This window comes from Eimeria necatrix, genomic scaffold (genome assembly GCF_000499385.1).
Source record: "Eimeria necatrix Houghton genomic scaffold, Enh_scaff114, whole genome shotgun sequence".
Classification (NCBI taxonomy): Eukaryota; Apicomplexa; class Conoidasida; order Eucoccidiorida; family Eimeriidae; genus Eimeria; species Eimeria necatrix.
Window position 1 is genome coordinate 46,239 of NW_013651926.1, and position 12,631 is coordinate 58,869.

At 48.3% G+C, this 12,631-nt stretch overlaps 2 protein-coding genes across 2 annotated transcripts; one reads left to right on the forward strand and one right to left on the reverse strand.

The window, feature by feature from the left end:
- Positions 1 to 596: 596 nt before the first annotated feature.
- ENH_00005220 (hypothetical protein, conserved) lies at positions 597 to 3,893 on the forward strand (the record flags this gene model as incomplete). The annotated part of the gene is made up of 1 exon (XM_013578444.1): positions 597 to 3,893. One exon carries the CDS (start codon positions 597 to 599, stop codon positions 3,891 to 3,893), a length of 3,297 nt encoding a protein of 1,098 aa, XP_013433898.1.
- Positions 3,894 to 4,824: 931 nt separating this feature from the next.
- Positions 4,825 to 7,926, reverse strand: ENH_00005230 (vacuolar protein sorting 26, putative; the record flags this gene model as incomplete). The annotated part of the gene is made up of 8 exons (XM_013578445.1): positions 4,825 to 5,003; positions 5,262 to 5,330; positions 5,601 to 5,757; positions 6,096 to 6,174; positions 6,509 to 6,704; positions 7,292 to 7,388; positions 7,601 to 7,714; positions 7,924 to 7,926. The coding sequence occupies 8 exons, from the start codon at positions 7,924 to 7,926 to the stop codon at positions 4,825 to 4,827; spliced, it is 894 nt and encodes a 297-aa protein (XP_013433899.1).
- Between the last annotated feature and the right edge of the window lie 4,705 nt (positions 7,927 to 12,631).

The window sequence follows — 12,631 nt, forward strand, 5'->3', positions numbered from 1 at the left end:
ATGAACTTCAGTGAAGAACCGCAAAAAATGTTGTGCAAGAAAGTGTAAGATCGTTATTTTAACAGTAAAAATAGATATTTCATCAAACAGACGGCTGGGACAAGCCATGCCGGCACGCGTCACAGAGAGATCTTACCGACACGCCGCGTTGGCGGGTAAGCCTTGCCCGGCGAGCAAGCCCTAGCGGGCTTCGTTTTTCTGTCTCACAGTATGACAGATATCCATTCTCCTAATAGTGTTTCGAAATAAAGTTTGCTTGTTTTGCTAGAAGACGGTGATGGCCAGCTGCTTCACTTTAATTTATGGCACCTATGCGATTGTGGGTGAGCAACCGTTAGCTTGTTTTTCTCTCACCAGTCTCACAGGGCCAGGCTCCGCCAAATCGTTTATTAGATGTCTAAGCTGTATTTCAGTAAGCAAAAGTGTTTTGACATAAACGTGATCACTGTTTCTCCAGCGGCTGTTGCCCCTGGCTTGACCGACCTTACACATTACAACTACTTCGAAGGTCCACTTGTTTTGGGACGCTTACAGCCTGTAATTGTAGGAGCCGTCAGAAAGCCACATTCTCTTCGCCACCTTCGAATTTTCCAAAGATGGCGCGACGTGTGATAAGGATATCTTGCTGCTGCCGGAGCGTGAAGCTCAGAGTTCTTCCAGCTCTCTTTTTTGTACTCGGCGGAGTGCTCTGCCAAGTGCAAGTCAGCTTCAGCGCGCTTGCTCCCTCACAGACCAGCAGACGCTCCCAGGATTTCCAGTATCACTCCACGTCGAGCTCCTTTGAAGGAGGAACAACCGGAAGAGGACGAAGCGAATACCGGACATCGCCCAACACGTACATCATCTCTTCACAAGACAGGACAGAGGAACAAGATATGCTTCGAAAGGCACTACTGCAAGAGCAATTAGCCCAGCACTTGCGATCTATCGAGCTACCAAGGAGCCATGCTTCTTCTTTGTCTCACAGTGCGGCAGCAACGACGATATCAAGCCGCAATCAGCAGAGGCCAGCAGCGATAGACAATGCAGTCCCTGGAAGGTCCACAGCTCCAGACAGCTACGAGCAAAACTACGTCGAGCGTGAGCCACAGTCCACACCGATATCACAAGCAGACTTGGAAGCACTGCAAGAAGCTTTAGAGGCACACTTAGAGGAGCAGCTGGCAAGAGCAAGACTAGAAGGCGCAAGGATGGAGAGGGAGCGGCTCGAGAAGGAAGCAAACCGTGAAAGATTACAAGCGTCTCAACGAGAACGACAAGATGTGAAGCCGGCATCGCGAGAGACATTGCAGCGAGGGCGCGTCGAAAGGCAAATCCGAGGCTCAAATTTGGCCGCTCATCTGCCGCAAGACGCCAGACCTCGTTCAACAGATGAACAAGATCAACTTAGGCGATCAAGAGGTCAACTAGAAGAAACGATAGATACAGCTAGGATAGACAGACAAAGGCCCACTACCCAACAGACCCGGCAAACTTTACCGTCCACAGATAGACAACGCTTGGAGAGTACAAGACTTGATGAAGAGGCACAGGAACGCGCAAGGAGAGAGAGAGATCAAGAAGCCCGTGAAAGGGAAGTAATGCTTCAGCAGAATCGCGAGGCAGCCCGGATAAGCAGGCTGCGCTCAGTTGGTGACAGGGCCAGGAGAGAAGAACACGAAAACGCAACGCGAGACAGGCAACGCCTGGAATCAGAGCATCGAGAACGCGAACGGATGGATGGCCGATTAAGCATGGAACAGCAGATTTCTAGGGAAGTAGAACGTGCCGAACAGGCCCGCCAGAGTCGTCTGGATCGTGACGTGGAGAATCAAGCTCAGCACGCTCTTGATCGTGTTCAAGACTACGCTAGCAGACAGCAGACCAGCGGACGTCTCGACAGTGCGTTGTTAGACGATATCGTAACACGAATAGCTCGGCTGAGGAGCTACACGCAGCAGCGGGACCAGTTGCAGCAAGGACCCGGCAGACAAGATCGAGACAGAGGACACACGCAGCAAGCAGTAAGTAATGTTCGTGAAGATAACATTGTAGAAGACATTGAAAGCTTGTGGGAATCAGTCCATACAATTCTGCCTAGCATACGCAACAGAAGCAACCTGCAGGGAGGAGTAGCCCAGCAGCCTGCTAGCGGAACAAGAATCAATGGCGGAGTAACTACTCTCCAGGAGATGACAGCAAATGCAGGAGCAAGGCAGCCAATTTACACAGACCACAGAGAGCCGTCACCGCGCCTGCAGGATGCACCGACGATTCATTTGGGGCCCGTACCCAGCACTGCACGGCCGCAACCGATACCTCCGCCGCTCGCAGCAATAGCTTCGAATGGCGGCATAATTCCCTCCATTCCAGCTCCAGCTCCTATGAATAGTGGACTCCGCACTGAACCAGGAAGCCCGTCTGGCGGAGGATTCAATTTGCGCAACTACAGAAATAACAACCTTACGATTTCCACGCCCAGCGAAGCCTCAGCCCGTCTTCTTTCTCTTGCTGAGAGCATGGGATCAGAACCAAGAGATGCGGGCAAAGACACTGACTCAACTAACCTGAAGAGCGATGAAAACCAAGGCGCGTCCATCAGTGATGGTATCAACGGTGACTCTGTTTCGGAACCCAACGATGGTCACACACCTCCTTCATTTGATGTCTCTCACACACAGTCTCCTTCACTTCGATCTCAGTCAGACGCACAAGAGGCTCCAGAAAACAATATTCAAAGCGATGTAAGCAGTGAACGCCATCAGGAGATCACAGTGAATTCTGGGGAACCTGATGAACCATCAGCCACAGGGCGCCAGGAAATGCAACAGCCTTCCAACCCTCAAAAAACACAGCTTGTCGCCATGGAAAACGAACTGTCTAAGGCAGGAGCGCTGCCCGAATGGGCGAAGCTGGCAACACTTGAGGAGAGTCAAGAAGAGATCAATAACTGGATGAAGAAGGTGCTTCAGAATATCAACAGAAATGACAGCATCGAATCTCTTGCTCCTCTGGTTGGGCATATGAATGAACAGGCTGCCCTGATGCAGGATGCCAACCTTACCAAACAACAAAGTATGCCCGTAGCAGAATCCGCTAGAAACGCAGATACCGCAGCAGGAACAGGTCAGGAATCGTCTGAAGCAACAGCGACTGTCCAAGAAGATGACACAATGTCGGTCGGTATTGATGTCGGCAAGAGCAGTGCTTTGCGCTCACTGGCTGGCATAAGGAAAAGAACAAGGTATCATAGTCAAGATAGCAATGAGTCTTTTGTGGATAAAGAAGAGGAGTCAACTAATGAATTTCCTGTTGTTCAGCTCAGCACTTCGTCATCACGCGCACCTCCCCCCGGACCACAGGTGCCGTGGCCAGGGGCTTTGAGACCTAGCGCGACAAGCGGCGATTCAGCTGGCCGCCATCGGGCTACTGATGGTGCAGACTATCCAAACACGCCCTACAGGACCTACATGTACTACCCCGACCCTTTTAGCAGTCCTTATAGCACCCATTCCTACAGGGAGGATTATGGGACGACGTACAATAATTTGTACTATCACGACGTTTCTCCAAAGAAAGTTTTGAGCTGGCGGGAGTATATGAGGCGGAAAGAGGAAAAGAGAGCACAGGAACAGCGGCAGGCAGAAGAACGGAGGGAGCCTACTGTTGGTGTCATAGACACAGCGAGTACCCAGGAACTCGGGATTATCCCACCCGTAGGCCGCAGAAGTGGCATACGCTCATCTTATAGCACGTCGTCCTCTCAGCGCCAGCGCAGCTCCACGTCGCAAGCGACCAGTTTGGCTACACCCACGGCATCTCAGAGCTCGTTGAGTCGAACCCGGGTTTCCTTTACCCCGTACAGTTCGATTAGTGCCTCACAGAGCGCCTCTACGCCACCACGCCGCTACTGAGTTACAGGCAGAAGCTGCAATCATCTGTGTCATGTTGGGAGCTATAACTTGCACCAGTCCGTTCGAAGCTGCCAAGAGCCTAGGGAGACTGACCCAAGTGTTACTTACTCTTCAGCAGAGAGCTGAGAGCTATCGGCAACAAGGACCTCGTTTGCAGTGCCTTCTGCTCGCTTGGCAGCGTCACTTAACTTGTCAAATCTTTCTCATGACGCTGCGCCTTTCAAAGCTACTGAAAGCGTTTCTTAATAGAAAGGGGACGATAAGTGCGCTTCTCTATTCCCTTCAGTCCCCCAGCGTTGCCTACTGACTCTCAATGCCAACTTTTGCGCTGCTGTGCACGCTAGGCTCAAGGATTTCCACTCTGCAACTGAAACGCTAATGGCTTTTCAGCCGTTGCATATCCTACATCAGCTTTAAACGCCGCGATATAAAACACTGGCCACTCTGAGCAACTAACTAAAGGCGTCCTCTGAGTTCAATCGCGTGGTTTCACAGTCTGCAGCGCAGAGGACGCCAAGTGCTAGACTAAAGAGCAAGCGAACCGATTGCGGTAGGAAGAAAACAGCCTTGCATAATGGGTTAAAGATCGCTGTCAAACGCATGCAAATTTCAAGCAAAGCTAGATACATCTAGGATGTGGCATTTTCACAGGCGCTCCTGTAACTGACAGAGCAGCAGACAGCTCTTTGCACTGCATTGCCTTGAGCGTCGCGTTGGCTGACTGAAACGCCACGTAAACGAATACATTTCGCTCACACTGCTGAGAAAGCTGCCTGTAAGTACGTTGCGCTCCCTTAGCCTATCTTCTTCCGCCACAGGATGATCTCCTGCTTTTTGAAATACCTACAAGCAAATGAACCACACTGTACAAGAACCACCCTGAAAAGGAGCCAACAGGGGAAGGAAGCCCTGTTGATGCGTTCCAGACAGACTACAAGGCCACAGGCAGGCCTAAGAGACCATGTTTCACGTCTATGGCTTGCCTTCGGTCTTCTTCGTCTACAAGAACCAGGTTCAAGAAGTACCGAACTGAAAATTTGTTTTGGACATTCTTGTATGTTGGGGTGAGATCTAATCCACTTAGATAGAGCCTCACAGGTATGCACTCCGCTGCAACCACAGAAAATATACAACGCTACGGCGATGTCATTTCTCCTTTCGGCAAGAAATGCGATACAAAATAGGAACCTTTGTCCTGGAATTGGGTATGAAAAGCAAATTGCGTCAGCTCATAAACAAACCCAAAATTCTATCCATAGAGCCAGCAGGACCCCAGTTCTCGCGTAGATAGCCAAAGACAAGCACGCATAGTTCGGCAACCTGTGCAGCAATTGCCGAAAGGCAAATCGTCATATGCTGTAGACGCACATCGTATAGGGGCACCGTCCATTATTTCGAATTTGGAAAGAGTCTCTGAGTCTGTCACAGCCGCGGCTCCTGCACAAACAGAAGTAAAGCAACTTATACACGATTAGGCGTCACTGCACTCGATCAGGTACAATGGAAAGTTACAAGCGCAGACAAACCGCGCAAAGGCCAGTTAGGAGAAGAGGCGAAGACGACACCACTGGAAAGCACTGACGCGACACAATATACGTCACTACTGTGGCGTCCATATGCCTCAGCAAATTCCCTGCACTTTTCCCCTTTTAAAACCTGCAACAGCTGGCGATGCTTCTGGCATTGTCAAGATTTGTGCGAACGCACCATTCCCTGCAGTTTCTGTCTTGATTATATCGAGTTGCATGTCTTTAATCTTAATCCGCACAAGGACAAAATAAACCTTGCCAATGACAACATCTTTTAGGTGATATCGGCTCTTGTCAAATTCAAATTCTATATGCAGGCAGTCCTCAATGCCGACCTAATTTAAACAGAGAGGGGCACGCACACAAGACTGAATCAGATGTGGTATAGAAGCTAACCACTGTGTCTGTGCCACATGCCCAAACACAGCAAAGCAACCGAATGCACAAAAGCACACTCCACAATTTCTGGTTCAAGTACCCCATACCAAACCGAATTGATTTTAGTCCGAACGCACGCCTGCCTTGCATTTTCTTTTCATTCTGGACAGCTTTATAGGAATTCTTCCGTGTATCATCCATACCCACTCCTCACTCACTTATTTCTAGGCGAAAGAACTCACATTTACCATGACTAAATTTAATGTGCACTCATGCAAATGTATGCCGGGCTGACCTCCATCTTGATTGAATTCTTTATCTCAGGAGGCGGTCCAACATTTTGCACGACAAAGTCATGCTCCTTGACAATGCTGCTGTGACAGACGCAAGGTAAACGTTTGATGAAAGAAAACTCAGTGACTAGAAAAAATAATAAGCACAAGACAAAACGCACCGCAAAGTGATTAAGAAAAGGACGCCTCAGCAAGATACCAGGGACATTAAGAACACCCAAAACGGGTAAATGCTAACGAACTAACTCACCCAAGCATGCAAATGTTTCACTGAGTTAATTAAGGGCTCAGTCAAGCATGGCCTCAAACGAACATATGGAAGTATCAAATGAAGGTCATGTGCCACACGCATACGTAAGCGGAATCATGTGTACATGTTGTGAGTGAATGTCGCAGACACGGAAAGGAGGCCCACCTTGCGTAATTTCGGTGTATGGTGAGCCGGACGAAGTATCTAAGACGGACGTTAATTCCAGAGTACGTCTCGTGGGCTTTGTCAACAGCGTTGAATTTGAATTTATATTTTTTACTTTCAAGTAACAGGCCAGGAGGCTCTAAGTCTTTTGATATTGAAAAAAAGTCATACGTGCTGCTCCTGTCGTACAGCATGTCTGCAGCAAATGTCGCAATCAAAGAACTAAACGCGCAGTTAACGTGTCTGACTCTCTGGGTAGAAGACTTGATCTTGAATTTTAGGGCCAACCATAGATGCATATATATGCAACAAAGCTTCCTGTATACAAGTGACTTGTTGAACTAAACAAGTCGTGTGTGTTCACATATTTACATGCGGTTGCTGCTTATGCGCCGGAGACAATATGCTTCATACAATCCCATAAGCAATAAAATGACACATCAATTTGCCGGCTCAGGTACATGTGCATGTCATGCCCAACTGTGCATAAAAACGTGACCACACAGGAATCCATCTTCACACGAGCACTTGCCCCAATGTGGAGATAAGGGCAGTCTATTCTTGAGGGTGACAAACTGCGTCGCCCACCTGCAGAAGCGAATGAAACAACTCATTATGCTAGATCGCTTGGCTTGTTCATCAGATGAATGTATACGCTATTCTACGCAGGTATCCGTGTTGGCACTGGTTACGTAGACAACCGTAGTGGGCGGAAAGTGGGAAGACAAGGAAACCTAAGCATTATAAATATTTGGATTATAGCTTTCTCTAGTTGAAACTCACCAACTTGGCCCACTAGTTCCACTTTAATGCCATTATGCTCTAGTTTTTTTCCCGTCTTTAAGTTCAACAGTGCAACGCCGCTGACGTCTTCCACATCCTGAAGCAATTTCCCGCAATACAGAGTGGACAGATTTTAGCATAGGGTGCGCCTTTTCGAGTACCAGCACAAAGACATGAGGAAATACAGCCGCCCATACTGAGCACCCTTTGTGCCATGTGAAGGAGCGTGGCGAATTAAGCGTAGCATAAAATAAAAAGCGGGGAACTACGGTAAGTTGAACCAGCCGTAGTGCGCTTTGCTCAATTTACACTGTAAATTGGCAGCTTCTCTCCCTTTTTCTCCTTCGATAACCAAGTGCATTTCCGTCCCTCTCTGTCCAGCGAAATGTCCACTGAACAAGAAGAACCGAAGAATGTTGACAGCTGCATGCAGCATACAACAGGAAAACAGATAAAAACTTGTGGAGGCACCAAGCAATATTAGCAACCAAAACACGCTCGCGCTATAAATACGGCAACTGAGACGGTCAGCCTGCACACCAGGCCTTCTTAGCAGTACGTTCCTTGCTTTCACTGTGGTCGAGACAGACGTGTCTGATGATAAGGATGATAAATTACCGCATGAATCCTACCATTTTCTCCTTCGTGTCCTCTGTTCATCCAAAGACCCTAATCGTTCAAGGGATCTTCGAGAGCCTCAGTGAAAGGTAATCTTCTTGTTAAGCTCTGTGCTGGGGATTCCTCAGACATAAGAAGCAATTACATGTGGCGTGGAACTCTACATGCAACTCAGAGGCCTCGCCTCAGGCCTCGCCTCTGTTGGCGTGCTCAGTTACTGTTGATGCGTGTATGCACACCCTGTAATGGACCCCGTGTGAATCCAGCTAAGAACAGCGCCGCTGCTGGTATATTTTGGAGGAACAGATAGAGGCGAGTACTTCATGAGACCTCAACTGTCACCTTGGCAGAAGCTGACTTCATGGGACACCCTCGTTTCCGAAGCATGTGTCGCAGTTGGACTATTTTACTTCAAATAAACACTCAAGATAATGAGAGGGCTTGAAAGATGTGTGAAAGATTGATGAACTTGCGTGTGTTTTCTACGGCTGAGCTGACCATCCGCCGCCGCGATCCGCCCGTGCCGCTGCAATTATTGTTTGCTCGAGTTCCCTCTCCTAGTTGCAATCCATCAAAAGTAGACTTCGATAGAGTAAAACAATACACTGATATAATGCCAATAGAGATAAACTCTGCCCGGATTGTTTCAGTTCCTGCGCTGTCGGCCTTCCCTCAACAGCCTGCCGCGCAGCTGCTCGCGGGGCCCCCCCGCCTTCATCTGGTAATACAGAGAGTACATCACGTGTTAATACGTCGTAGCACATTTATTTTCTTGATATAACCTATGCCAACAAGGCCTGTCTCACGGATTACCTAGGCTCCTCGGACAGCCCCCGCTCCCGACCAGCATTTTCAGCCCAAGCAAAAGCCGTTGTGCCCATTTCAAAATAGTGAATAAATCCAAAAATAAGCGATACAGTATTCACTGCCACTGCCATTCATATTTTATGTTTGTACTAAACAATTGGCTCCCATATGTGAGAGTTTTGCGGGAAGCTCAACAGCAGCTGATGCCTCTAGCAACCAACAAGAAACTCGTTTCTTTCGGAATAATTGGGAACCACGCTGCACTAAAAACAAAGTGCACAGACCGAAGTTACGAGATAGGTATGCGGGGCTATAGGCCCTTGAAAATGCAAGAAAAGAAGGACATATCTGGCTGCACAGGCACAGGCACGCGAGAACTAAATTCGACGAATACCATTCACCATCAGCAGCAACAAATCTATGGTTTTCAAGCGTAACAATTTTGGGTAAAAAAACATTGCTTCAATAACAACCTGCGTGCACGTGAATTCGTTTACACAGAAGGCCAAGCCCGTGCTCTGCTTGGAGCTTTGCATTCCGCTTCTTTTCTGCGAAAGCCACTTCACTGAGAACTTCACACTGCATTTCTATGTTCTTAACGTTTTAATGACAAAAAAGAGAATTAACCAATAAACTATGTGTGTGTCGATGTGCCAGGAACCCTGCGAACGAACAAAATGGATTTGACTTTGTGAATGACAGTGATAACAAGTATAGTGTGTAAACTACAAGTACACCACCCCTACGCTAAGTAACTAGCGGACACACTCATAGCGAGGCACACCGAAGGCGTCAGAGAGGCTGGGAGAAAGATATATTTGATTCCTTTGCATTTTAAGGGTCCACGTGGGCTCCTTGAAGGTATACGGGTCTGAAAGTACTTCAGTAGCGCGACGGGTAATCATGTAGGAGTGAGGCCAGGACGTGCACAAAACTTGTTAGCTAGAGGCATACTACCTTCAAATCTAATGGCTTGTCCGAGATTTTGGTTTTGGTGCGCTCTTGTTCTATAAACGTGAGCTTGCGATGCTTGCGGCAGAATTCTCATTTGAGGAAGGGGCTGGGCACCTCCTTCAGAGATTTGACTTTTGTGGACAGAGCTGAGCTACGTAGCAATGCATTGCCAAAGTAGGCAATGACAACCTGGCCTAGAAAATGTTGTAGATAAGTCAGAATAGTAGCTTGAAAGATAGCCGGGGACCCTTGAGGCCAAGGGACACAATCGTACACTTGGATAGTCCTAGGAGTGAGCGAATTTCATTCATTTATGAGTCTTCTATGCACATTTGACAGCAACCCACTTTAAAATCCAACGTGAAGAAATGCTTGACTTTTATCAGAATTTCTTGAATAGCTAGATTAGAGGGCAGAGGAAAGTCAGGAATGATTCTAAGCGTTTGATGCCTGACAGTAGATAATCATAGGAATTTTTCCGAGTACTGAACCATCTTTTGGTTTGTCGGTCATGCTAGTTGGGAAGCAGCTAAAGGAATATGCTGTTGCTATCCATAAATGCGCTCAGAACCCCGTTTTCACTTGCTAGTGGAATACGAAATAATCCACTTGCATCCTGTGCGTCGGCGCCTTGGCCGGGTGTTTGCATGGCACAAGTGGGATTTGGTGGTCATCTGAACGATTTGGTGACAGCCCTGCGGCTAAAGTGTGAGGCAAGGCTGCTTGACATTCTTTTTGCATCTTGAGTATCCACGCTTCATCTGACAATATCAATCCGTGTAGTCGAGTGTGGAGGTGGACCATGGTGGCTCTTCCTCGTCAACAGCGCCTTGTGCGTAAACACCGGAACTAAGATACCGCAATGTCCTGTAACAGTTCGACTGCAATGCATCCCCAAAGTATGGAGGGGAGGTGCTTGACGCTCTTGAGATGCGCGAGTGATGGTTTGCTTTCTACCGCCCGGTGGAGCCAGTGTGGTTTTGAACCCCTGTAGCGCACTTGGTAGTTTGCTTTGCTAGCGCGAGCCATGATGTGGCCTTGGCTTTGTGGTGCGCTGTGTACCTGTTGGTAGCGAGGCAAAGAAGTGGAACCGCCTCTGCCACCTATTGAGCAAACAAGCCACAGGCTTGCTTTGCTGGGGTCTGCGCTCGCACTTTCTGTGGAGGTCTGTTAGATACTTCATGTCTTATGCCCTTCTGATTGGTGGGTCGCACCATCTATACTAAGGTAGGCTGGTAGCGTATCGAACTCAAGCTATGAGTCCACCATATGTTCTGTTACCTATTCTGCTCTTTGGACAATGTCATAATGTATAATCTCCACGAGGTAGTCCCCCACTAGAAATCCACTCCCGACCTGCATAGATAGTCTCGTCACCAGGCGGTTGCTATGTTGCAGTTCTGCATCCGCGAAAGCAAAGCGGCAAACCTTGTGCAGGCGATCTACACGTAATTGTAGCCACTCCGCTGTGATCTAGCAAATGAATTTGTGCCATGCACCTGCGTCCAGAAACATTCCATACTCGTGCTGAAGTGTCTCAAAAACAAGCGTAGCTGTATTTTGCGCACAACAAAGTAGCCTCTTAACATTTATCTGTCGACTCTGAATGCAATTTGTCACGCCGCGATTGTGGTGAAGCTTTACACCACCGTCAGGAGTTTCAGCGATTTGCCTGCTTTGTCGCTCTCCTTTGCTCGCAGCAGCAAGTTCCACGTCTCGTGAACTCTCTTCCTCTCTTTCTAGGTATAGCTTAATCGCTGCCGTAGCCTCTAAGTATATGGCACCTCCTTTCACTTGCTTCGGAAGCCTGTTCTTTCAACCTGGAGAGATTTGGATGGCATTTGACACTGTGGCGACCACACACAGCAACCCTTCACCCTGTCTTTTGAGCCTAGGAAGTGCTCCTCCCGCCGTTCCTAGGTGTGCCGCTTGCATGCTACTTTTGGTATCCCTGCTCATGGAGACTAAATACAGCTATGAGCTTCATCGTACGCTTTTACTGGTCTGGTTGGAGCGGCACAATCCGTGACGTAGTGGGCCCCACTGTAGTGCACAGCATGTACTGCTGCGACTACGCTGCTACCTGCCCCCTCGAGTAGGGCCACTGCTGATCCACAGACACAAATGAGGGCACATCATCGACAGCTAGAACGGTTCGCTGCCTCACCGCCATTCAAAACGAGCGGCACAGAGCTCTCAGTTCCCTAAGAAAACACAGGTGGTGGCTTGTCTTATTGTGCTCTCGTCTGGACAACAGCTGAGATTCCCATTAGATCTCCGTACCGCTCTGCGACTCTTGTGTGCCGTTACTACCCGTCCGTACTTCATTTACGTGTAGCTTGCCAAGGAAAGCATCGCATGGTCACACCACCACCAAACTCAAACGAAATCACGGAAACTACAAGCAAACGTGCACGAATTCAAAGAACCACGTGCAATGCACATGAGTACAAAATGATTCGCCATGAATTCCAAATTGCGTGACCTCGCTCATGTGCTACAGTCCACGCCCTCCTACTGCCTAGTTCACGTGCCCATTTCTTCTGGTATCACGTTTGTTCAACGGTATTACCTAAATTTACTTTGCTAACAATTAGGGGATTGATGGGAAACAAATGAGGCGGCTGCTGCGCGTACCTGCAGAATCTGCAAACCGTAAACTATAATCCTTTGATACCCAAAACTTGACTTTTCATTTGAGGCACCAGATGGCTGCTTCAAGCGTAATATGACTCAAACTGTGGGGAATCAACGAGCAGCTACGTGGTGTGATGCACATGTAAAGTAGCCAGATACAAGATAGCTCCTGCAACAAATCAAACCCAAATGTTCACTTCTCCACAGTTCTCTCTTTTGGGTCCACTGATAAATCCACACAGGTGCCCACGTAACTCTTGATTTCTGCCCGTGGCTGGTGCCTGTACATTCTATCTATTGCTCTTCTCCCTCACATCTACTTGA